Source organism: Carcharodon carcharias, chromosome 19, assembly GCF_017639515.1.
Source record: "Carcharodon carcharias isolate sCarCar2 chromosome 19, sCarCar2.pri, whole genome shotgun sequence".
NCBI lineage: Eukaryota > Metazoa > Chordata > Chondrichthyes > Lamniformes > Lamnidae > Carcharodon > Carcharodon carcharias.
Genome location: NC_054485.1, coordinates 113075930 through 113102445, shown reverse-complemented (window position 1 = coordinate 113102445; position 26516 = coordinate 113075930). Strand labels below are relative to the sequence as shown.

Sequence of the window (26516 nt, the reverse complement as noted above, 5' to 3'; positions counted from 1 at the left end):
GAACAAAAACAGAATTACCTGCAAAAACTCAGCAGGTCTGGCAGCATCGGCGGAGAAGAAAAGAGTTGACGTTTCGAGTCCTCATGACCCTTCGACAGAACTTGACTTCGAGTCCAGGAAAGAGCTGAAATATAAGCTGGTTTAAGGTGTGTGTGTGGGGGGGCGGAGAGATAGAGAGACAGAGAGGTGGAGGGGGGCGGTGTGGTTGTAGGGACAAACAAGCAGTGATAGAAGCAGATCATCAAAAGATGTCAACGACAATAGTACAATAGAACACATAGGTGTTAAAGTTAAAGTTGGTGATATTATCTAAACGAATGTGCTAATTAAGAATGGATGGTAGGGCACTCAAGGTATAGCTCTAGTGGGGTTTTTTTTTTTGTTTTTTTTTATAATGGAAATAGGTGGGAAAAGGAAAATCTTTATATGTTTGCATTGAAAGTGGTACAGTGAAGGTTCACTAGATTGGTCCCCAGGATGAGAGGCTTGTCCTATGATGAGAATCTGAGGAAATCGCATTGATATTCTCTGGAGTTTAGAAAAATGAGGGGTGATCTCATTGAAACATAAAATATTCTGAAGGGGCTTGAGATTGGGGACATTGAGAAGTTGTTTCCCCTGGCTGGGGAACCTAGGACACGTGGGCACAATGTCAGGGTAAAGGAAAGATCACTTGGGACGGAGATGAGGAGAAATTCTTTCACTCAAAGGGTAGTGAATCTTTGGACTTCTGTACTCAATGGTCCTGAAGGAGAGTATTGGACTTCAAACGTTAACTCTGTTCTCTCTCCACAGATGATGCCAGAGTGTTATCAGCACTTCTGGTTCTATCCCTCCTGCAGAAGGTTGTGGATGCTCCATCATTGACTATATTTAGGGCTGGGATGGACAGATTGTTAGTCTCTCAGGAAAATTAGCGATATAAGGAGCAGGCAGGAAAGTGGGGTTGAAGACGAAGATCACGCACGATCATATTGAATGGTGGAGCAGGCTCCTGGGGCTGTGTCGTCTATTCCTGCTCCTATTTCTTATGTTATGTCCTCAGAGTTCTTCTGTGAGGATCTCTCCTGGCCCTCCATCTCCCCCACTATTTCTCTTATTTCCCCTCATAGATATTGTCCAACATTCATCAGATCCCACCTGTCCACTGATAACGCTCAGGCGATATTCAGCACTCCCTCCCATGGACCATCCAGTGCCTCTCTGTCATCGCTCTGAATGAGCCAGAATTTTCTTCAATTAGACATTCACTCACTAAGCCTCTCTATCTCTCTTCCCTCCTTTAAGACACTCCCTAAAATCTACTTATCTGTTAAAGCTGTTGGTCACCTGTCTTAATAGCTCCTTTTAGTCATTTGGTAGAACAGAACTTGAAAAAAGAGACATGCAATCGAAGATTTTCATCCTGCACCCATCAGGTCAGGAAAGGAAAACAAGAATTTATACTGCATGAGAAGAGAGTGCTGATTGGTGGGCAAGTGGACTCTGAGTGGTAGAGATGTTGGCATGGAGAATGTAACAGAAAACAGTTAACTGTTAACAAGCTTTTCAAATTCAAAACAGGCAAATCGACTGATTGGTCAAGGCATGGGAAATGAACCAGGGAATGGCGGTTTCCCGAGCTTTTGTTTAGTTGGAAAAGGCATAATACACAGATGTGTTCCTTCTGACTGCAAAGCCCAGGGCTCTGTGTGTGTGAATAAATGTGGCTTCTAGCATGCGAGCCTGACTGACAAACTTCAATCGGTTTTCAGTGTAATTCTTAGCACAGTCAGGATTGTTCAGCAAGTGTTGCCAAATCATGGAATCACATTGGACATTCTGGCGGGAATTTTCTGCCCCACCAGCAGCTGGGTTTGTGGCTGGCAGGGATGGGGAACACGTTGGGATGATGCAAATTGGGCTCTTGATGGCAGTAAATGCTGGTGGGAAACTGCGGTTCTGGTCATCATGGTGGTTAATGGCAGGTCACTATTGAGGCTAAAGGCATCTTACCGGAATACTGTCCTGGCATATTATCTGCTCGGCCAGCGGGAGTTTACTCCTGTCCAGAACACACTGCACTTACCGGGAAGGCACAGGCTGCTTCACTTGGTGGAAAGTGCGTACCAATCACGTGGGGTGAGGTGCTGTAACATGAGGGGAACAGAAGGCAGACTACGCAGTGGGTGCTGCAACATGGAGGTGGTGGGGGCGAGGTAGCAGAGAGGGGGGTTGGAATGCCGGCAGTGGGAGGACGTCAAACCAGGGAGCCTTGCAGGAGGTGGTGGGGTTGAAGGGACTGGGGAGCAGTACAGGGACCATGGGAAAGCAAGGGCTAGTGAGGGGTGAGAAAGGAGGGGACAGTGATGGGTGGGATTCAGAGGGAGGGGGTCTCTGGTATCGATGGGGGAATCTTGGGGGGGCTAACTGAGGGTAGTCATGATGGGAGGGTACAGTTGATGTTTGAGGGTGCAGTAGGACGTGATTTGCTCGGGGGGGTGAGGGTCCATCTGTGGCGGGTGAAGGGTCAGTTTGAGTGGTTGCAGGGGACAGGGTAAGGTGTCTGAAAAGTTTGAGCAGCTAGCCAATGCACACTGTTACTGTGCTGTAGCAACACGAGTGGCTTTCTCCACTTACAGGATGTTGCCATCAAACCAAAAAGTAATTGTCTATCACAAATGAGTAAGTGTTGATTTGAATTTTAGTGTTGGTGTGATGCCAGGTATGTAGGCCATGTGTTGCAATGACTAGCAGATCATATTGAACAGCATGTTCCCTTCCCAGGAGTAGGCCATTCAGCCCTTCAAGCCTGTTCCACCATTTAGTAAGATCATGGCTGATCTGTTTGTGGTCTCAACTCCACTTTCCTGTCTGCGCCCCCCCCCGTCATAACCCTTGACTTCCTTGTCAATCAAAAATCTGGTGAGCTCAACCTAGAATATATTCAATGACCCAGCCTCTCCTGCTTTCTGTGGAAGAGAATTCCAAAGACTAACTAGCATCTGAGAGATAAAAATTCACTTTATTTCTGTCATAAATGGTAGACCCCTTATTTTTAAACTGTGTCTTCCATTTCTAGACTCCCCTATAAGGAGAAACGTCCTCTCAGTAACACCCTGTCAAGCCCCCTCAGAATCCTATGTGTTTCAATAAGATCACTTCTCATTTGTCCACTTCTCATGTGTCTAAACAACAGTCGGTATAGGCCCAACCTATTCAACCTTTCCTTATACGATAAGCCCTTCAACTCAGGAATCAGTTGAGTGAACCTTTTCTGAACTGTTTATAATGCAATTATACCCTTTCCTAAGGAGACCAGCACTATACACAGTACTCGAGGTGTGCTTTCCTTAAAGTCCTACAACTGTATCAATACTTCCCCACTTTTATATTCCATTCCCGTTATAATAAACACCAACATTCCATTTGCCTTCTGAATCACCTGAATACTAACTTTGTGATTCATGTAACAGGACGCCCAGATCCTTCTGTTCTGTAGAGTTCTGCAGTCTCTCCATTAAAATAATATTCTGCTTTTCTATTCTTCCTCCCAGGGTTGTAATTTTAGCTGCTGGTAGCCCCATGTACATGGATATCAGGCAAGAGGACAACACAGAAGGGAGACATTTGAGTCCTCAGCTCAGGTAATTGTTGAGTTTGACTCTGCCCCATCGTCAGGCATGGCAGGAGATACAGGAGCCACATTTGTAATACGGCCACTATGAGTGACACTAGAGGTGTTGGCCCAGGCAGTCAATTGTATCTCTCAGCAATAAGAACATTAACACATTTCCTGAGTTGTTTATTACCTGCACCGAAAGGCATGAAAGCCTCTCTCTTAACAAGTCTCCCCTCAGAGTTCAGAAAGTGGGACGGGTTGAATTCATCCGGCTTCTCCCAGTAAGTTTTATCCCGTAGAACTGACGAAAGCACAATTATGATGTGACTTCTCTGTAAAAGAATGACAAACTAGATCAGCAGCAGGTAGCATGTGGTTCAATCCCTGTCATGGAACCAAGCCATTTAATCTTCTCACTGTGGTGGATTGGAAACATTTTCAAACCATTTATAACATTCTCCCAAAAGTTGTTGTTTTCTGCTGATGAACTTTGCTGATTATATCCTCGTGTGTGGGATTTTAACTTCATTCATACTGAGAAATCAGTGATTATAAATCATAATGTTCGATTGAATTTCATCTGCACTCTGGAGGTGAGTTATTGCAGCTGTTATCAGTCTTAGCTACGGTCTGTTGGAAACTGAGTTAAAACATCCAAAACTCATTTCACTTGCACTCACTCACTGTGCAAGGAGTCAAGATTTGTATTTCCATTAGTCTGGACTGTTTACAGACTACCAAAGGTGATGGGAACAGTGCTAGCCACACCTTATTTTGCCAACTAATTATTTCCAAATTTTGGAACTTTATCTAAATTTGTATTTTATTGGCATCCAATTGCAGTTCCATTCACATCTCCTCAGATAATGAAGCCAGCATGCAGCAGGACCTGGACAACATTCAAATTTGGGCTTACTTGGGCAAGTAACATTCATGCCACACAAATGCCAGGCAATGACCATCTCCAACAAGAGAAAACCTAACCGTCTCCCTTTGACATTTAACAGACCACCAGTGATCCGGCGTGTTTCCTGTGTATCATAATTAATGACGGCACAAAATCCTACCATTGAAGCTGATAGGAAAAACTCCAGTTTCGACACCCGCTCCTGCACTTAGTGCAATACCGGGAAAATCCCACCCCATGTAACTGGAAACCCCATAATTGCAGAGAGGCACAATCATGCAACCTTTCAACTCTCACCATCTGCATTTTACCTTGGGAATAAAATATCCCCTGAGGTGTGTGTCAGCGATATTGTCACGAGTAATCATTGTAGCGACATTGGCAAACCTCATAATCTCATATATCACAGCGTTGGTGTAGGGCAACCTTTGCTGATCTTCCATTCTGGGGGGACGCTCGGTTCCAATCTCCCGATCAATTTCTTCCTGCACTCTCTCTAAAAGGCAAACCAGTAATGTTGGGTGTCACATAGCAAAAAAAAGTGAGATTGACTTTAGCTCAGAGTCTGGTCCTTTCCTTTGGAACATAGGAACAGGAAGAGATCATTCAGCCCTTCGAGCTTGTCCCTGCATTAAATTAGATCAAGGCTAATCTGCATCTCATCTTCACTCAACCATCTTTACTCCATATCCATCAATTCCCCTACCCAACCTAAAAATCTACAGATCTTGAAAATTTCAGTTGAACTTATTGTTGAATCCAGAATTAAGGCCATAAAATTCCTAGTTGAAAGATGAAGTGTTAGCCTCACTGGAACAGTGTAGCAGACCGAAAAGTCAGTGTGAGATAAAGGTGAGGAATTAAAATGACAGGCCCCTGGAAGCTTGGGGACTTGCTTCCAGACTCAGAGGAGGTGTTCCACAAAGTGATTACTAAGGCTGCATCTGGTCTCCCTAGTGTAGAGGAGTCCACATTGTGAGGAGCGAATACAATAGACTGGATTGAAAGAAATACAAGTAAAGCACTGCTTCACCTGGAAGGAGTGTTTGGGGCCTTGGATAGTGAGCAGAGAGGAGGTAAAAGGACAGCTGTTACATCTCCTGAGTTTGCATGGTAAGGAGCAGCGGGAAGAGGTGACTGAGAAATGGACCAGCCTATTATGGAATGAAAGGGGTGGGAAGGGGAAGAGGAGTTTGGTTGTGGCAATACCAGGAGGTGGGGGAAGAGAAGAGGGAGGGATTGTGAGAGGGAACACACAGAAGATGTAGGGCATTGGAGAGGGGGCTGTGAACATGGAGTGGGGCAAGCAGGAGGGGGACCCAATTGGGAAACGTTATGAATGTCAAGGGGCCTAAGGGGAGTAATCAGGAGAAAGGGAGATCATCAGGAGGGTAATTGAGAAAGGGAGTATGCAGAGTGAGGCGATCAGAGAACAGGTAGTGAGGAGAAGTGGAACAGGGAGAGGGAGGAACAATCAGGAGAGCAGTGGGGGGCTGTATATTCTGGAGAGGGATGGTACAATCTGCTGCATGTGGCCTTTCATTCATGTGAAATTTTCCCACTGGTGACTGCTCTGAGTCACCACCAAACCCACCCTGGGCGGCCTCCAGATGCCTGTTTCTGGAGGGTCATTGACTGATTCGGTACCAAACATCTGCTCACTTCTCCCCTTGCCCTCTTGTCCCATTCCCTTGTCTTACCCACCCTATTGGAAGTTAAAATCCACCAATGTATCTGTTCTCTATAATTTTCCTTCTCGACTCAGAAGTAAGTACTTGAATAAATAAGTGAAGAGAAATTTCTTGAGTACTTACTCTGAATCTCTGGGTATTTCATCATGAATAGCAGACCCCAGCGAAGGGTGGTGGACGTGGTTTCTGTCCCAGCAGCAAACAGTTCAGTGATCAACTTGACCATATTTTTCTCATGGAAAAAGGAATCCGGATTCCCTGCTTCCTTGAGGTGAGAATTGAAAGGTGAGCAATTAGGTTTCAATAAAGCTATCCATTTTACAACTGGCAGGAGTGAAATAGACCCTGATAATCAGGGTGATCAACTGCCCTGTATTTTAAGGGATTGCCCCTTATATTCACTGTTTGCCCTGCATCCCTTAAAGGATGCCTTTTGTACATTATTTCGGTGATAACCAGTGGAGACTGAGTTTGGGAGTGTCAGTTGAGTGATTTGAGCAGAACTGCAAGTCTGTGAAGTGACCGACAGAGAGATGATAATGTTGTGACTCCACAAGATAAGTTGTAGGTTTTTGTTGCTTTAATGCCACCCCTGCCCCCAACCAACTCGTTGCCTCTGCTCTTACGGTCACCAGAAACACCCATATCCACAATGCTACAACACCCTCAACCCCTCCAACTACCCCCGCCCCCGGCCCTGCAGCCCGGCTCTTAGACCTGCCAATGCCATCTCATTCAATGGGTCACCAGCAAATTGCACTCCCTCCCACTTCCCGGTCTCATTGTCGAAGTGTCACTTATTTCGTAATAAGTCGGTCACCCTACTGACAATATTGGAATGTCATGAAAGACCAATTGGTTCTTTAATGTCACTTGGGGAGAAAGTGACCGCTGCCCTTATCCAGGTTGACCTATATCTGACTCCACTCCCACATTAACAAGATTGACTCTTAAAACTGCCCTCTGAGGTAGCCGAGGTGAAGTAGCTGGAATGGCGGGTTGCAAATATCATATCCCTGTTCACAAAAGGCCAGTGGGATAAACCCAGCAATGACACGTCAGCTGATGCTGAGTTTTAGAGTCCATTTGGTAAAGCGTACAGTATTAAATGAATACCAGCACAGACTTATTAAAGATAAATCATGTTTGTCTAACTTGATTGAGCTCTTTGGTGAGGTAATGGCTGATAAGGGTAATATGATTGATTTTCAAAAGGTGTTCCCAGAGTTCTGAATAATAAACTTGTGAACAAAATTAAATGAGATGAAATGACAGTGCGTACACTAATTGACAGGAAGCAGAGATTAGTCACAGTAAATAGTTGTTTTTCAGACTGGAGGGAAGCCTATTCCCACTGTTTGGTATTAGGTCACTATAGTAACTGTAGCTTTAAGGAATAGAGTGACTGTAGCTTTAAGACTTATTGGTCTGAATTTTACCTTTAGCAGGCAGGTGTGCGCGATCGGCGAGCCAGGGAGCGGTTGGGAAACGGGCCCCCAACCGTAATCGTCCCCCGACCGCAATTTCACGCTGGCTGACCCATTAACGGCTAGGCAGCGTGAAACGCATGCTGAAAAGCTCAGCACTGTGGGGGTGGGAAGAGGGCGGGTGATGATGTCACCACGGGTGTAGGTGAGCCCAACGAGAAGGCTCCCTGAAGGCAGGCAGCTGCCTCAGAAGCTGCAGACCTGAAAATGATCAAATAAAGATTTCAAAAGCTGCAAAATAATTTCCATGCATCACAATCAAGCATCTGAAACTATAGCTGATAAAATTGCTGTCCACAAATATTTATTTTAATTTTATTTCATAACGGAAATTTGATCTCACCTTTGGATGAGGTTTGATGATAAATTCAAAGGCCGCCTCCATCCATCCACCAACCATAAGGTTGGATGGGCCACAAAAAGATGGGAGACAACTGCATCATTAATGGGCTTATTAATGGGCAATTAACCTTCTTGATTGTCAGTGGCGCGTTTCCGACCTTTGCGTGCGACCGCTGAACGAAGTATCGCGTGAGAGAATGATGACATTGGGACGCTTGCCCGATGTCTTCTCGCACGATGTTTGGCCCGATCGGGTCGGGTGCACGCCTCGGACATAAAATTCTGCCCATTGTGTTATGTAGTGTCACGTGACAGTGTGAAGAAATCAGTTCTAAGCACGGGGAACCTTAGAATGGGAGTTCTTCTTCTAGTTGTGGAGCTTGATGGAGGCATGCACCTGCTGCTGCAGTCTGTAAATTTAGTTCGATGTTTCTGATGAGAAACCTATCTGCAAAATCAAGTCCATAACAACCTGGCGATGAGGATAACATGGCTGACAAGGGAAGTCAGGGACAGCATAAAATGTAAAGAGAAAGCATACAATGCGGCAAAGAGCAGTGGGAAACCAGGGGATTGGGAAGCCTACAAAGACCAACAGAGGACAACTAAAAACGAAATAAGGAGGGAGAAGATTAAATATGAGGGTAAACTAGCCAGTAATATAAAAGAAGATTGCAAGAGTTTTTTTTTAGAAATATAAAGTGTAAGAGAGAGGCAAAAGTGGACATTGGGCTGCTGGAAAATGACACTGGCAAAGTAGTAGTGGGGAAAAAAGAAATGGTGTAGGAACTGAACAGGTACTTTGCGTCATTCTTCACAGTGGAAGACACGAATAACATCCCCAAAGTTCAAAAGAGTCGGGGGGCAGAGGTGAGTATGGTGGCCATTACCAAGAAGAAGGTGCTAGGAAAACTGAAAGGTCTGAAGGTGGATAAATCACCTGGACCAGATGGATTACACTCCAGAGTTCTGAAGGAGATAGCTGAAGAGATATGGAGGCATTAGTGGTGATCTTTCAGGAATCACTGGAGGCAGGAAGGGTCCCAGAGAACTAGAAAATCGCTAATGTAACCTCCCTGTTCAAGAAGGGTGTGAGGCAAAAGTCGGGAAATTACAGGCCGATTAGCCTGACCTCGGTTGTTGGTAAGATTTTAGAGTCCATTATTAAGGATGAGATTTCAGAATATTTGGAAGTGCATGGTAAAATAGGGCAAAGTCAGCATGGTTTCATCAAGGGGAGGTCATGCCTGACAAATCTGTTAGAATTCTTTGAGGAGGTAACCAGTAGATTAGACAAAGGAGAGCCAATGGATGTTATCTACTTGGACCTCCAGAAGGCTTTTGACAAGGTGGCGCACAGGAGGATGCTGAGTAAGATAAGAGCCCATGGTGTTAGAGGCAAGGAACTAGCATGGATAGAAGATTGGCTGTCTGGCAGGAGGCAGAGAGTGGGGATAAGGGAGTCCTTCTCAGGATGGCGGCCGTTGAGTAATGGAGTTCCGCAGGGGTCAGTGTTGGGAACACAACTTTTCACTTTATACATTAATGATCTAGATGAAGGAACTGAGGGCATCCTGGCTAAGACTGCAGATAATACAAAGATACAAAGAATGGACAGGTATTGAGGAGGCAGGGAGGCTGCAGAAGGATTTGGACACGTTAGGAGAATGGGCAAATAAGTGGCAGATGTAATACAACGTGGGGAAGTGTGAGGTCATGCACTTTTGCAGGAAGAATAGAGGCATAGACTATTTTCTAAATGGGCACAGAATTCAGAAATCTGGAGTGCAAAGGGACTTGGGAGTCCTAGTCCAGGATTCTCTTAAGGTTAACTTGCAGGTTGAGTCAGTGGTTAGGAAGTCAAATGCAATGTTGGCATTTATTTCGAGAGGACTAGAATATAAAAGCAGGGATGTGCTGCTGAGGCTTTATAAGGCCCTGGTCAGACCACATTTAGAACATTGTGAGCAATTTTGGGCCCGGTATCTCAGGAAGGATATGCTGGCCCTGGAGAGGGTCCAGAGGAGGTTCACGAGAACGATCCCAGGAATGAAAAGCTTAACATATGAGGAACATTTGAGGACTCTGAGTCTATAATCGATGGAGTTTAGAAAGATGAGGGGGGATCTGATTAAAACTTACAGAATACTGAAAGGCCTGGATAGAGTGGACGTGGGGAAGATGTTTCCATTAGTAGGAGAGACTAGGACCCGAGGGCACAGCCTCAGAGTAAAGGGAAGATCTTTTAGAATAGAGATGAGGAGAAACGTCTTTAGCCAGAGAGTGGTGAATCTATGGAATTCATTGCCACAGAAGGCTGTGGAGGCCAGGTCATTGAGACCAAGATAGGTAGGTTCTTGATTGGTAAGAGGATCAAATTTACGGTGAGAAAGTAGGAAAATGAGGTTGAGAAACTTATCAGCTATGATTGAATGGCGGAGAAGACTCGATGAGCCGAATGGCCTAATTTCTGCTCTTATGTCTTATGGTCTTATAGGATCTGATTAAGCATGGTACCTCTTTCTGTTTGACCAGAAATGCCTCAGTGTAGTTTGTCACGTTATTTTCATTCAGCTGCTTACGAATCTTTGCAATTATAGGAATCAAAAATGCCATCAATTCCTTTGTTTGATCTATGACTCCCTTGTGGCGTCCAGGTAGAAATTTCAGAAAGGGCAGTGCATTAATCATCTGTAAAATGGAATCAAATATTTCAGTTATAGGGGCAATAGCACAGTGGTAATGTTACTGTTCTGTTAATGTAGAGGCCTGGACTAATGGTCGAGAGACAGGAGTTCAAATCTCACCATGGCAAGGAGAGAAATTTAAATTCAATTGGTTAATAAATCTAGTGTAGAAAGTGAGTCTCAGTAATGATTATCTTCAAACCATCAGATTGTCATCAAAGTCCATTTGGTTCACTAATGTCCTTCAGGGGAGATAATCTGCTATCTTTACCTGGCCTGGCTAACATGTGATTCCAGACTCACAGCAATATGGTTCAATCTTAAGTGACCTATGAAATGGCCCAGCGAGCCCCTCAGTTGTATCAAACTGATGAATAAGAACAACACTGGATGGACTGGCTGACATCAACCTGGAAAAGACAAAGGCACACCCAGCCCAGTCCTCCTCACTAACATCTGGGGGTGTTGTATCAAAATGGGGAGAGCTGTCCCAAAGATTAGTCAGCCTAACATAGTCATACTCACAGATTATACCTTGCAACAAATGCCCCAGACACCACCATCAAGGCCCTGGATATGCCTGCCCCATTGGCAGGATGGACCCAACAGAGTTGACAGCATAGTGGTGTACAGTCTGGAGGCAGTACCCCTTGGAGTGCTTCACACTGGCTCTGGACCCCATGAAGTCTCATGGCATGAGGTCAAACATGGGCAAGGAAACCTCCTGCTGATTACCCCCCAGCACCATCACTCAGCTGATGAACCAGTACTCCATGTTGAACACCATTAGGAAGAAACACTGAGGGCTGCAAGGCCACAGACTGTATTCTGAATGGGGGTCTTCAACGTCCACCGCTAAGAGGGGCTTGGTAGTGCCACTATTGACCGAGCTGGCCATTTCCTCAAGGACATATCTTCCAGACAGGGCCTGCGGAAGGTATTGAAGGAACCAACAAGAGGAGAAAGTACCAAGCCCCATCCTCAACAAACTATCTGTCGCAGATGTACCTGTCCATGACAGTATTGAGCACTGCACAATCCTTCATACTGAGGAAATGCTCCATTGTGTTGTGCGACATTACCACCATAGTAAATAAGGTAGACCAAGAACAGGCCTAGCAACTCAAAACTGGGCATCCATGAGGCATTTTGGACCATCAGCAGCAGCAGAAATTTATTCAGCCACAATCTGTAACCTCATGGCCTGGCACATCCCTCACTCGACCAATGCCATCAAGCCAGGGATCAATCCTGGTTCAGTGAACAGTGTTGGGGAGCTGGACAGGAGCAGCAACAGATATGCCTAAAAATGAGTTTCCAACCTGGTGAAGCTACAACACAGGACTAAACGCATGCTAGTCATCTGAGGCAACATATTATAGACAGAGCTAAGCAATTCGACAACCAATGGATTAGATCAAAGCTCTGCAGTCCTGCCACATGCAGTCATAAATAGTGGTGGACAATTAAACAGAGGAGGAAGCTCCACAAATACCCCTGTCCTGAATGATGGGAGACCCCAGGACATAAATGCAAAAGTCAAGACTGAGCATTTGTAATCATCTTCAAACAGAAGTGCCAAGTTGACGATCCATCGGCCAGCTCCTGAGGTCCCCAGCATCACAGATGCCAGTTTTCAGCCAATTTGATTCACTTCACGTGATAGTAAGAAATGACTGAAGGCACTGGATACTGCAGTCTTCGGGCCCTGACAACATTCCGGCAATAGTGCTGAAGACTTGTGCTCCATAACTTGCCGCGACCCGAACCAAGCTGTCCCAGTACAGCTACAACACTGGCATCTATCGCACAATGTGGAAAATTGCCAAGTAGAAAATCAGGCAAATCCAGTTCAGACAATTGCTACCCTATGAGTCTACTCTCAATCATCAGCAAAGTGATGGAAGGGGTCATCAACAGAGCTATCAAGCAGCACTTGCTTAGCAATAACCTGTTTACTGATGCCCAGTTTGGGTTCTGCCAGAGCCACTCAGCTCCTGACCTCGTTACAGCCTTGGTTTAAACATGGACAAAAGAGCTGAACTCCCGAGACGAGGTAAGAGTGACTGCCCTTGACATCAAGGTAACATTTGACCGAGTGTTGCATCAAGGAGCCCTAGTAATGTGAAACAGGGGAAAACTCTCCACTAGTTGGAGTCATGCCTGGCACAAAGGAAGATGGTTGTGGTTGTTGGAGGTCAGTCATCTCAGCTCCAGGACATCACTGCAGGAGTTCCTCAGGGTAGTATCCTCGGCCCAACCATCCTTAGCTGCTTCATCAATGATCTTCCTTCCATCATAAGGTCAGAAGTGGGGATGTTTCCTGATGATTGCACAATGTTCAGCACCATTCACGACTCCTCAGATATTGAAGCAGTCCATGTCCAAATGCAGCAAGACCTGGACAATATCCAGGCTTGGACTGAGAAGTGGCAAGTAACATTCACACCACACAGGTGCCAGGAAATGACCATCTCCAACAAGAGAGAAGCAGACCATCACCCTTTGGCATTCAATGGCATTCCCATCACTGAATCCCCCACTATCAACACCTTGATGGTTACCATTGACCAGAAACTGAACTAGACCAGCCATATAAGAACCATTGCTACAAGAGCAGATCATGGGCTAGGAATCCTGCGGCAAATGACTCCCCAAAGGCTGTCTACTATCGACAAGGTAAAAGCAAGGAGTGTGATCGAACACTCTCCACTTGCCCCTATGAGTGCAGCTCCCATAACACTCAAGAAGCTTGACACCATTTAGGATAAAGCAGTCCGCTTGATTGGCACCACATCCACAAACGTTCACTTCCTCCACCATTGATGGACTGTGTACCTCCTACAAGACGCACTGCAGGAACTCACAAAGGCTCTTTTGACAGCACCTTCCAAACCCACGACCATTATTAACTAGAAGGATAAGTACTGCAGATAGATGGGAACACCACCATCTGCAAATTCCCCTCCAAAATAATACCACCCTGTCTTGGAAATATATCACATTTCCTTCACTTTCACTGGGTCAAAATCCTGGAACTCCCTCCCTAACAGCACTGTGGGTGTACCTACACCACATGGAACGCAGCGGTTCAAGAAGACAGCTCACCACCACTTTCTCAAGATCAATTAGGGATGGGCAATAAATGCACCCCATACATCCCATGAATGAATATATAAAAAAGTTGGACTAAAATCCAGAATCTCTTGTAATATTCTATTGGAATAGGCCTAAAACCCATTGTATTATTCAAAATGAATAAGACCCTGAATCACATTGTATTATCCTATTGGAATAAATTTTTGAAACCCATCTGGGACCTGAGTTATTTTGTCCTTTCTTTCACCGTGAAGCAAACATCATCAGTAAATTTCTGAAGTATCAGTTAGTTTCAGCTTGGCATATTTACCTGAATGGGGAGCAACAATTGTGTGCTGCAAAATGATGACACATTTGGCCTTACCTCAACCATTGGACTTGATTTGTCCTTTTGCATTTGGTGCAAAATTGTCAAGAATCTCCTGAGGGATTCATCTTCATAATCAAAGCGTTGTTGAAACAACAGAACAGCAATGATATTAGCAGTAGCTGTGTCCAGAGTATTTTGAGGTTGGATAGGCTGACCTGGATAACAAGAAAAGCTGTTAGAATATATGATTCTGAACTTCAATTAATCCAACAACAGATAAATTATACAACATGTAAATCAGCTGCCCATTATGTTAATGGAAGAAGTTGGACAGGATGTATAATGGGCAGGTGATTCGTCAATGCTTTTTTTCCACTCCCACTAATGGGCACTTCTGGTTCTGCTAAATATTTCAAGTGTTTTTCTAGTGCCAAACATGTTATGAGACACCAAGTCAGAAGTACAAGATGGAAAGAGAGAAGAATTCATGGGCTGAGTATTAAGTGGGGGAGGGAGCCAGCCCATCGACATGGAGCGAACCCACTTCATTCCAGCCTATTCCGCCCCACCCCATAACGTGCTGCTGGAGGGCTAAACAGGGGTAGTGTGGGACTTCTGCCCCTCACTGCAGCTCCACCAGTTCCAAGAGTGCATTAGTGGGTGATGCCAGGACTCCACAAGGAGGAAGAAGAGGGCCCAGTAGATCCTGGAGACAGGTAAGGTAAGTCCTACACCTTGGGCAGGGAGGGTTTTGGCAGGTTAGGGAGGAGGGAGGTGATTCATGGAGTGGGGGTACTGAGTTTAATGTAGCAGGCGGGTCGAAAAGAATTGTGGGATATCTTAGCAGGACTGACCCCGATCCACAAAGGGCAGCCTGCAGAGATAGAGACGAACTCTCCCTTTGTTCCCACTCTGAGGGATCTGTTATTGAAAATCGGGCTGCCAAATCCCGCCTACCTGCCCACACCAAACCCATATTATGGCATGGGCAGCGCATTATTGGGATTAATTGGCTTGGTAACAAACTATTGACCCTTGATTATCAATTTGAATATGATAGGTGGACTGCCAATTTCAGTGCCAGCCCACCACCACCCCTGCTCCAATATAACCAAGGGGTTATGATGAAACAAAAAATGTTAAAACTCTCTCAGAGTGTTCGGTTCAACACTTTAGGAAGAATATTGAGGCTCATGTGTGTAATGCTAATTCACCAGGATGCTGCCTGGTATGAGGAAATAGAAAGTATTATTTGTTATGACCTATGCAGTTGGTAAGGCGGAGTTATTTAAAAATCTCAGAGGGAAACTTTAAACAATTGTCATAACCTATAATTTTAAGCGTTATGTTTGAGATGCGACTCTAAATTCAGGAATCAGACCACCAGTTCTCAAAGTTTTACATTAAACTAAATTAAACATTTTATTAATTTACACAGGTTAAAATGTATATATATATATATATATATATACATATACACACATGGCAACAAATTATGACTATCATAACGTTTAACAAATTCACAAACTAATCTCCATTAAGGCAAAAGCAATCCATAGACTCAAACAAACACCAGGCAAAGCATTTTCTCCTTACAAATTCAAAATGAAGTTTTTTTACTTTGGTTGCTTGCAGACACAGTGGTAGGCTTACAGGCTTTGATCTTATATTGCCTCTGCTCTGCACACCTGAAAATTGCTGAAGTTATACCTATCGCTCCCATTGAATGTTAATTCTCATTGTATCGACAACCTCTGAACTAAACCTCTCTAACAATAAAACCCCCTTCGGAAACCAATTTTTATTAGTAATATATGCATATTGCTTGGTAGCTGCTAGAAAGGCGTCAAGTTTTGACCCCACTTCGTAAATGCCCTATTCAAAAAATGCAAATGCACCTATCTGTCTTACATATCAAAACGAGTACATATCAAAGCATCCAGGCTAGCTGCCTTTAATCCAGTTAAGACATGCCCACAGACTAAACCTCTATTTTAAAAGAAAAATATTTTCCAAAACATTATATACGTAATAGCTTCATGACATATTGACTAAAGACTGAACCAAATGCCCTGTTTCCATGTTGTATCCATCATGCAACCTTACAATGTTGTGCATGTTTCTCCATTTCATTTGCATAGTTATGGTTACTCTACCTCTGATCTACATTCTTTAGTTTATCTTGGCCCAGATTTTCATCACGACAAAGAGCTTCTCCATCATGGCAAAATAGCGGAACTATCTGAAAATCCTAAGTTCTGTCCCTGAATATGGCACTTCTCATTATCACAGGAGACAAGCTGATTCTCCTCAATGATTTCAATGCCAGAATTGGAATAGACAATAAAATCTCTGGAGAGACAGGATTGGCAAGGAAGGTGTATGGAAAGCTAACACCGACAAAGTCCCCCTTCTGATGAAATGCCTTGAACATGGTCTGAACATAAGGAACACCTTATTTCATCAGAGAGACGAGTAAAAGACCTCATGGCAACACCCTCACTCCAGACATTAGCACTTGCTTGACCATGTCATCATCCAAGCAAGGGACTGCAAGGATGTTCACATCACATGTGCCATGACAGGAGCTGACAGCTGCTGGAACAACCATTGCCTAACCTGGGCTACTATCTCCATCAACCTGGACAATCAATGTTGATAGATTCAAGGGCCCTGCGAAGAAACGCCTACCCAGGCAGTGTCTCACAAGCGACCTGACCATGTTCAACGAACAGGAACCACAAAATGCCCACAGTGTCTGCTCTGCTCTAAAATCTGCCATAACCATCACCTGCAAGGATACTCTTGGTTTTTCCACCAGGAAACATCAAGACTAGTTTGACGAGAACGACCAGGAGATCCAGGAGCTGCTGAGTCACAAGCGCAAGGAATTCCTGAACCAGAAGCACCGCCAAAATTCAAGGGAAAGAAAACGGGTCTACAGACACATGAAGGCCGAGGTCCAAGCTATCATCGATGCATTCACAGAGGTGTATGAAAGAATTAGCCCTAGGCTAAACATCTGGAAGACAAAGGTCCTCTACCAGCCTTCTTCCACTGCGCAACACTGCACCCCCCCCACCCCCACACCCCAGCTATCAAGATCCACGGTGAACCATTGGACAATATGGATAATTTCTCAGACCTTGGGAGCCTCCTCTCAGTGAAGCTAGATATCAACAACGAATCGCCGTCAGTGTGTCAGCGTAACCGTCGTCTGACTAAGGAAAAGAGTGTTTGATGACAAAGAGCTCAAAGCTGGCACCAAGCTCATAGTCTACAGGACTGCAGTACTACCTGCCCTCCTGTATGCATCAGAGACATGGTAAAATGCAGCAAACAGCTTAAATCCCTGGAGAAATATCACCAATGATACCTCCTGCAAATTCAACGGCAGGTAAGGTGCTCCAATATCAGAGTCCCCTGTCAGGCCAATGTCCCCAGTATAGGCACTGGTTATGGTCAATCAGCCACGTTGGCTGGGCTACATCATCTGCATGTCTGATACAAGACTACCAAACCAAGCTCTCTACTCCGAGCTTCGTCATGACAAGTGGTTACCGTTGGGCAGAGGAAACATTTCAGGGACGTCCTCAAAGCCGCCTTAAAAAAATACAACGTCCCCACCATAATGTCGGAATCTCTTGCTCGAGACTGTTCAAACAGGAGAAGAAGCATCTATGAATGTGCTGGCCATTGTTAATGTCTCCGACAGGTCCAGGTGGAGGCCAAGCACAAACAGTGGAAGGAGTGGACCAAAATCTGAGCATCCCACCCACCCTCCTCATCAAACTCTTAGTCACCTCAGAACTGACAATCCCGGAGTGGATGAAAGTCATCCTTGGTCCTTAGGGACTGCCAAAGAAGGAAAAGACGGAGTCCAGTCCGACCCCTCCTCCCCGCAACCAGGAACCAAAAATCGGAAGCTCGGCAGACATTTTTAAAGGTTGTGCTCGTGGAGCCAGTAATTCTCCTAACTCTGTTGTACTGAACCCTTGAGGAAAAATCTGGGCACTTATGTTTGAAACACTCCAGCTAAAAGTCCCACTCTTTCCTGTCTGTTCTCTGTAATAAACTCAAGACTCAATGTCAACTCTCCCGCTCTTTTCATATGGCTTCAGTGCTTAGAATTCTTTGTCTTCCAAATTCTCTTCTCATCCTGGTCTTTAAAACCCACTTTTCATCACTTCCCCTTGATTTTTCACCTCATCTCAATCTCTGAGTTCTCTTATCCTCCCTAAATTTCTCTCCCTCCATATGAACTCCCCATCCCATATTTATAGCCATTCCCCTGACCTTGCCAACTCATCTGGTCTTGCTAATCGCATTGTATGAATCACAGATAAGGCCATCTCTGATTACTTCCTTGTATCACCCTCCACCCACGTCCGCCATCTTCACCCTAGCGACACCTCTTTCTGTCTCTTTCCCTGGAAAAAACCATCCCCCAATTCACTTCCAACTGCACTCTGAAATCCAAACTATCTAGCCTTCCATTCACCATGACATTTCCTCAGCTGCTGGTTAACTCAATGGGACCCTCACCTCCATCTTTGATGTGCTAGTCTGCATTAACCATTATCCTCTCTCAGCCTGGCCATTCCCCCTGATATGACCTTCATCTCCACTCTCTGAGGCCCATGGAATGCGGACATGGAAGACAACTGCCTTAGCCATCCTCCACCAGATTTGCCTGAACCACTTAACACACTATCAGGACTTACTCTCATCTGGTAAAACAGCTCACTATTCCTTGATCATCCTGGAATGCAAAGATAATGCTGGTTTCTTTTCTCTACTGCAAACTATCACGTGAAATCCATCTCCCTGTTGCCTCCATCCTCACCTCCAACAATGAGTGAGAGGAGCTCATGGATTCCTTTGTCACTATGATGGAAACCATCCAGTCAGCTCCCTCTACTCTGTCTCTCCCTTCCATGAGTCCACTTGGCCAAACCTCCTCTAAAGTCCCTGGCTGCCCTAATCCCTGAATTCACACTTTTCTCTAGTTTCTCTTCTATCTCTTTTCATGCCCTCTCTGAGCTCATCTTGTCCACTAGACCCACCTCCTACTCCCTTCACCCTATTCCTGCAAAATTACTGACCACCAGAATTTCCCTCCTGGTCCCCATGTTAATGATTCCTTTAAATTTATCATCATTGCCCCTCTCCTGAAAAAAAAAGCTTGGCCATAATTTTCCGACCCCTCCAGCCAGTGGGATCTTCCCTGCCAATGTTAATGCACATTTGAATGGCTCGCTGGATTCACCGCATGGGAACCCGCCACAGCGAGGCTGGAAAGTTATGGCCATTGACCCCACATTTCTTGCAAACCAACATCCCTCCTTCAACCTCCCTTTCCTCTCCAATGTCCTCAAATATGTTATCGCCCCTCTTCCCATATTTTCCGAAATTGCATGTTTGAATCCCTGCTATCAACATTCTGTAGTGTTGTTGTACTGAAAAGTCAATAGCCTTGTCAAAGTCAACATTGACATCCTATGTGAGAGTTACAAAGGTAAACTATCCCTCCTCATTCTTCATAACCTGTCTGCAGCCTTTGACATGGTTGACAACACCATCCTCCTCCATCGCCTCTCCACTGTCATCCAGATGAGCAAAACTGCTGTCACCGTTTCATTATTATCCGTAATCACAGCCAGATGTCACTTGCAAAACTTTCCCTTCTGTGCACGTGTTTCAACAAAGTAAAGTACTTATTGAAGTCGGGGCTCTCAGCCAATCCTTATTATGTGTGACTTTGTTGAAACAGGTGCACAGAAGGGCAACAATGCTTGACTGATAGCTTTCCAAGCTTTGTTTCTGTGATCTATTTTGTCATTGGGTCAATATTTATGACACAAGATAAAAAAGTGCCAAGTGCTTATAGTTTCTGTTACTGATATTCTAATGATCTGGTTGATTCACACTTCTATAGATTGGTGAAGCAGCACTTTTTAAAGAAAATCATGAATAACTTTTTTTTTACATTTTCACACATGCCTTTGTTACTATCGGGTTCATTAGTTCTATGCAGAGTATTTACTGGGTGGATGGGCATGGAAATGCTGGAAGTTGGAATGGGTGGGGGGTTTAAGTGGTCATTGGGGGCTGGTGGGGGGCATGGATGGCATTATTTGTCATGGATTTGGCATGGGGAGTGGTTGGAGGGTTGAGGGGTGTGAAGGGGGAGAGCTAGAGGGCCTCATACTTAACAAAACAACTGTGACTTAGTCCCAGAGAACTGAGGTGGGTCTGTTAACAGCCCGCCTCGGCACTCAGCAGCTCCTGTATCCATTTCTATGCGTCTGGGTGTGATGGGCCTGACTCCATACTGCACATTTCCCCCAGAGCTCAGCTCGTGCTATTCAGGTCACTTACCCCCAAGGTGGGTGCACCAAGCTGTGAAATTTCCCGACTCAAGCTACCCACATCGATGGTGAAAACCCGGCTCCGTGTCTCCTTATGTGGCTTTGTATTTTTTTTTATTTTGTTCCTGTAGAGTGCCTTGGGACATTTCATTATGTTTAAGCTGCTGTTTAAATATAGGTAGTTGTTCTCCGCTGGCCCTTTTCCCTATTTGTTGATCCCTGTACCATGAGCCTCGATCCCATACCTGGTTTCGCGGCTTTAAAAGTGAGTGAGATCTGAAACATGTGGCGAGTGAATCACAATTCAACCAATTAAAACGGTTAAACTCACCATTGTAAGATTTGAATACATTGACCAGGAATCCCGCTTCTTCAATGATTTTCTCTTCAATTGATTTCTTGCCCATTCCAAAATGACGTAGAGTTGTTAATGTGAATCTGCGCATTTGTCTCCACAATTCACCTTCTGAGAAAACAATACCTACAATTGTACCAGAAATAAACATTTAATCTGTTTGCTCGGGTAACAACCCACACTCTTGTGACTAAATAACAAACATATTCTGAGATCTGATAGGAGCAGGAGTTGACCATACAGCCTGTTGAGTCTGCTCTACCATTCAACATGATCATGGCTGGTCTTATGCTTCAACTGCACTTTCATGGCTGCTCACCATATCCATGGATTGCCTGTGAAATCAAAAATCTGTCTATCTCAGCCTCACATATACTCAACAATAGTGTGCACACAATCCTCTAGGGGAGAGAATTCCAAAGATTCACAACCCTGTAAGTGAAGAAAATTCAACTCATAGTTCCTCTGGGTACTACAAGCCAGTCCACAATACCATAGATGCCTCAACACTATAGGGGATAGTGGGGTTGGCGGGGAGTTTGGGGGATGGAGCTGCAGGAGGAAGACTGGAAAATCAGTAGTGATGGGATTTTTAAAAAATTCATTCATGGGATGTGGGCTTCATTGGCTGGGCCAGCATTTATTGCCCATCCCCAGTTGCCCTTGAGAAGGTGGTGGTGAGCAGCCTTCTTGAACCATTGCAATCCATGTGGTGCTCTCACAGTACTGTTAGGGAGGAGTTCCAGGATTTTGACCCAGTGACAGTGAAGGAACGGCGGTATATTCAAAGTCAGGATGATGAGTTGATTGAAGGGAAACTTCCTGGTGTTCCAATCCATCTGCTGCCCTTGTCCTTCTAGATGGTAGTGGTGGTGGGTTTGGAAGGTGCTGTCTAAGGATCCTGCAGTGCATCTTATTGATGGTACACACTGCTGCTACTGTGTGTCGGTGGTGGAGGGAGTGAATGTTTGTGGATGTGGTGCCAATCCAGTGGGCTGCTTTGTCCTGTATGGTGTCAAGCTTCTTGAGTGTTGTGGGAGCTGCATTCATCCAGGCAAGTGGGGAGTATTCCATCGCACTCCTGACTTGTGCCTTGTAGATAGTGGACAGACTTTGAGGAGTCAGGAGATGGGTTACTCGCCACACTATTTCCTATCCTCTGACCTGCTCTTATAGCCACAGGAGTTATATGGCTAGTGCAGTTCAGTTTCTGGTCAAAGGTAACCTGAGGATGTTGATAGTGGGGGATTCAGTGACGGTAATGCCATTGAACATCAAGGGGCGATGGCTGGATTCTCTCTTGTTGGAGATGGTCATTGCCTGACACTTGTATGGTGCAAATGTTACTTGCCATTTGTCAGCCCAAGCCTGGAAATTGACCAGGTCTTGTTGCATATGGATATGTATCTGAGGCGTCACGAATGGTACTGAACATTGTACAATGATCAGCGAACATCCCCACTTCTGACCTTATGATGGAAGGAAGTTAATTGATGAAGCAGCTGAAGATGGTTGGGCTGAGGACACTACCCTGAAGAATTTCTGCAGTGATGTCCTGGAGCTGAGATGACTGACTTCCAACAATCACAACCATCTTCCTTTGTGCTAGGCATGACTCCAACCAGTGGTGAGTTTTCCCCCTGATTCCCTTTGACTTAAGGTTTGTTAGGGCTATTTGATGCCACACTTTGTTTCAATTTCGTAGTTCTCCCATTGAAACCAGAAGAATTTCCAATTCATTTTCACATCTCCCTTCATCTCCATCGGAGTCGGTACTGTAATTTTCAAACCCTGCTGACTCACCCAGCAATCAAGTTTCTGTACAACGTCGCAGGCTGAAGTTTGAATTATACTCTGCTGTTTGAGGTAGTGACTGGCTCTTTATCAACTATCAAAATCCATTTAATTGCAACTGCACACTCCTGACTCCATGGGCAGAATTATGAGTGAATAGAGAAAAAGTAAAACCTAGACCTTCCTCTCTACTCGCTCGGTACATCTTCCTCTCCCACTCACACCTAGACATTCCTCTGCACCCTCTTGGTACATCTTCCTCTGCCACTCACAGCTGGATCTTCCTCTCCACTCCCTCAATGATCATTCGTAGCAGAACATGGCCAAGACACTGAAGTCCCGAAACAGTCCCCAACAGTGATTTTGCACCCTCCGTGAGCTGCTTTGCGGTGGAACCATGTCCATGAGAATCCACCCAGCAAGCCATGGACGTTCCTCCAGGTTCCCGTGGCTGTCGGGGTCCAGCATCTTCTGCTCCTTGAATGTCCATGATGTGAGCAAGGCCCTGGTGGGTAAATCCTGACTCCTGCACGTCACACTTGTCAAGACGTGTTCTGCACCGACGTGTTTTCCTGCTGATGTGGGCGGTAAATTTGATGTTGGGGGGGATGATTCCGGTGAGCTGGGCTTATAATGAGATGCAGACGTATTACAATGAAGTTCCTGACGTGCGGCGGTGTGAAATGCGGCCCGCCATTGACAGGCACAACAGACGATTGCAAACTGGTTTCACAACCTCGTGAAACCGATTTTCGGCCTTCCCGCCATATTGTCCGCTCATGCCCGCCATGATGCCTGACACCAGCGGGCACGGAAAATTCTGCTTATTGGCAAGTAAAATCAGCTGGGGTTGTTTTCTTTGGAACAGAGGAGCCTCAGAGGAGATTTAATGGACATGTATAAACTTATGAGGGGCCTTGATAGAGTGGATAGGTAGCACCTATTTCCTTTAGCAGGGAAGTCAATAATCAGAGGGCAGAAATTTAATGTAATCTGTTTAAGGATTAGAGTGGAACTCCGAAGGTTTCTCACCGAAAGAGTGGTGGAGGTCTGGAACTCACTGCCTGACAAGGTGGTGGAGGCAGGAAACCTTGCTGCATTTAAAATACACTTCGATAAGTACTTGAAATGTTGTAACCTACAGCACTACGGCTTAGGCAGTGTTAGGCTGAATAACTTTCTTTGGCTGGACAGATATGAGGAGCTGAATGGCCTTCAGTGCTGTAAATTTTTCAAGTTTCTACATGAAGGAATGTTACCCTAAGACATTAAGGAGTGCCTTCCCAGAAAATTGAGAAATGTTATCCCAATGTTTCAAGGAATCTTATCCCAGCAAGTTAAAGAATGTCATTGGAGCTATTAGAAGTCATTAGGTGAGCACATTAGGTATTGTTATCTGTCAGCAAGAAGCAATTTCATCTCAGTATTCTGAGCCATGCGAAAACTACTAAGAAAACCATGTTTTATGGAAGACCAGAGTAACGAGTAATGTTGAGAAATGTTAGAATCATATCTCTCATGACTGCATTTTTCTTTTACAAAATGGAAGGACTTGGTATTATCTGGACATCTGGATGTTAACCTGGGTTTTCTTTTTTAAAAGGTGATAAGTTCACCTTGGAGCTGTCAGTAAGCAGGCCTCGTCTGAGAAATCATCTGACCCTTACAGTACTTGAGGAAGATTTGGTTGTTTATTTTGAACTGCAATCATTAATTGATGGAGGAAAAAATTGAAAAGGAAGGTTGATAACTTGCTGAAAATAACACGGGAGAGAGATAAAAAAAACTTAGGTTGTGAACCTGCTGGTTTTGAAGGCAGTCTTGCTGGGGAACAAGATGATGAAGGAAGGCTACCCTGACTGGCTCGCTCTCTGTACGTTGTCGGCAATTCTGTGTGGATATCAACCTGTAGCCAGAGAACCGTCATCTGTGTGTAACTGGTCTGCATTTAGACCTGCAAAGCCGAGTCCAGTTGGTAAGAACTTCCAGACGTCCATCAGGACCAGCGACCAATCTTCACACATGGGAACTCTGAGTTGACAGCGTCGAGACCCTGTAAGCTTTATCCTTTATTTTATAATGCCCACCCTCCAAAGCCCATCTCTGCAGAGAGTTTTTATGTGATTGTCCTTTGTTTGTCTGTGTGTTTGTCTGTGTCTGTGTGTGTGTCTGTGTGTGTGTGTGTGTGTGTGTGTGTGTGTATGTGTGTGTGTGTGTGTGTGTCTGTGTGTGTGTTAGTCTGTGTGTGTGTGTGTGTGAGTGTTTGTGTCTGTGTGTGTTTGTGCGTGTCTGTGTGTGTGTGTTTGTCTGTGTGTGTGTGTGTGTGTGTGTCTGTGTGTGTCTGTGTGTGTGTCTGTGTGTGTGTGTGTGTGTCTGTGTGTGTGTGTGCTGCAGGAATTCTTTAGGAAGGGATAGATAATTCCACTTCCCGATTACAATTGTGTGTTAACCAGTACTTGCAACTTGTTAAAGAGAAGTTTAGTTTTATAATAAACAATCTTTCTGAGTTTATTGAAAGAAGCCTGATTGAAGACTCTTTTATTCTGGGCATCAGTAAGGAAAATAAACGATTGGCTATTTTAGTGAGAAAATTAAAGTTTTAAATTAATTGTATGGCCTGCGGAGCAGTGAAGCTGGATGAAACACGCACTCCTCCCATCTCGGATGTAACAGGAAGGTAATTTAAACATGTTATGAGATATCACACAAGGACATGAAGGAATATCATCTGTGTTTTAAGGAAAGTAATTCCAGTGTATGAAGCTTGTCTAAGTTATCAGAAATAAAACAAATTATAGAACAGACTGTCCTGCAACAAGCTTCTGGCTCAGTGGTGATATGTTACTGTTGGGAAATCCTGAAATCACAGCAAAGGCCATGAAATACGATCGTTGTGGCATATTCACAAATCAGTGCTGAATGTGTTTCTCTGACATTATTCTGTCCCCTAGGTTAGAGGATGCATCGTTTTGTATGTACATCAATTGGCTGCGTCGGAAAGGAAGTTAGGAGGACTGTGCAGAACCCAGGGATGGGAAAATGGGAAAAAGCTAGAAGCATAATGATGGCAGGTTGGGGGATGTCACTATAAAATGCAAATAGAACTGTCAGCCAAAAATACCAAGGACCTACCGAGTTTTTCACTGCTTGCTTCATTGATTGGTGTAACATATCTTTCAGTGAATGTATTGGCCTGGTCAATCAATGCATCCTTCGTTGTCTCATAACCAGTCAGGATTGTGAATTTCTGATATCCAAAACGAATATTATACAAGTTGCCATATTTTTCTGCAAGCTAAACACAGGGGAAAAATCAAATATATTTTTAATATTCTTTGTACATTTAATACGTTTGAGCAGTGGCAGCAGAAGTGGTGAACCAAAGAGTATAAAGCAGTGAGAGAGAGTGAGTGAGAGGGAGAGAGAGGACCGAAGTAATGAGAGTATGTATTCAGAGAATTAAAAATGACAATAGAAGGAGTGACATCCCAGAACAGTAGGTATTGGAGTATTGGAGTATTACTTTGCTTTCTAAGCTATGGAACTGGATTAAACTCAAAGCTGAGAAACTATGGCCAGGATTTTTTGGATGGTGGGGTTTCCCTCCCTGCAATCTGAAGAGCCGGTGTGGAGCAATATCCCCGCGAACACTGTCTGGCCCGCAGCAATTTTGTCTCCAACGAGTGTTAATTGGCTGCAGGCAGTAATTCTGGCCGTCATGCGGGAGGAAGTCCTGCCTTAGAAAGCTTTCGGTCATTCTGATTGGCCAGCAGACCTCTAGTCCCACAGCAGCGCCAGAAGCTGCATTGGACAGGACCGGGATTGCTGATGAGGTAAGTTTTGGGGGTCTCAGAGGGTAGGTGAAGCCTTCA

At 44.8% G+C, this 26516-nt stretch overlaps 1 protein-coding gene across 1 annotated transcript in view; it reads right to left on the bottom strand.

Moving 5' to 3' along the window:
• The window catches only part of LOC121291354 (cytochrome P450 2K6-like), a 36346-nt gene that overhangs the window by 3110 nt on the left and 6720 nt on the right, over positions 1-26516 (bottom strand). Inside the window, exons 2-8 of the mRNA XM_041212423.1 lie at positions 25777-25939; positions 20827-20976; positions 14179-14339; positions 10546-10719; positions 6323-6464; positions 4820-5004; positions 3792-3933 (exon numbers count right to left, since the gene is read on the bottom strand). Coding sequence (XP_041068357.1) covers positions 3792-3933; positions 4820-5004; positions 6323-6464; positions 10546-10719; positions 14179-14339; positions 20827-20976; positions 25777-25939 — 1117 coding nt within the window. The remainder of the gene's footprint in view (positions 1-3791; positions 3934-4819; positions 5005-6322; positions 6465-10545; positions 10720-14178; positions 14340-20826; positions 20977-25776; positions 25940-26516) is intronic.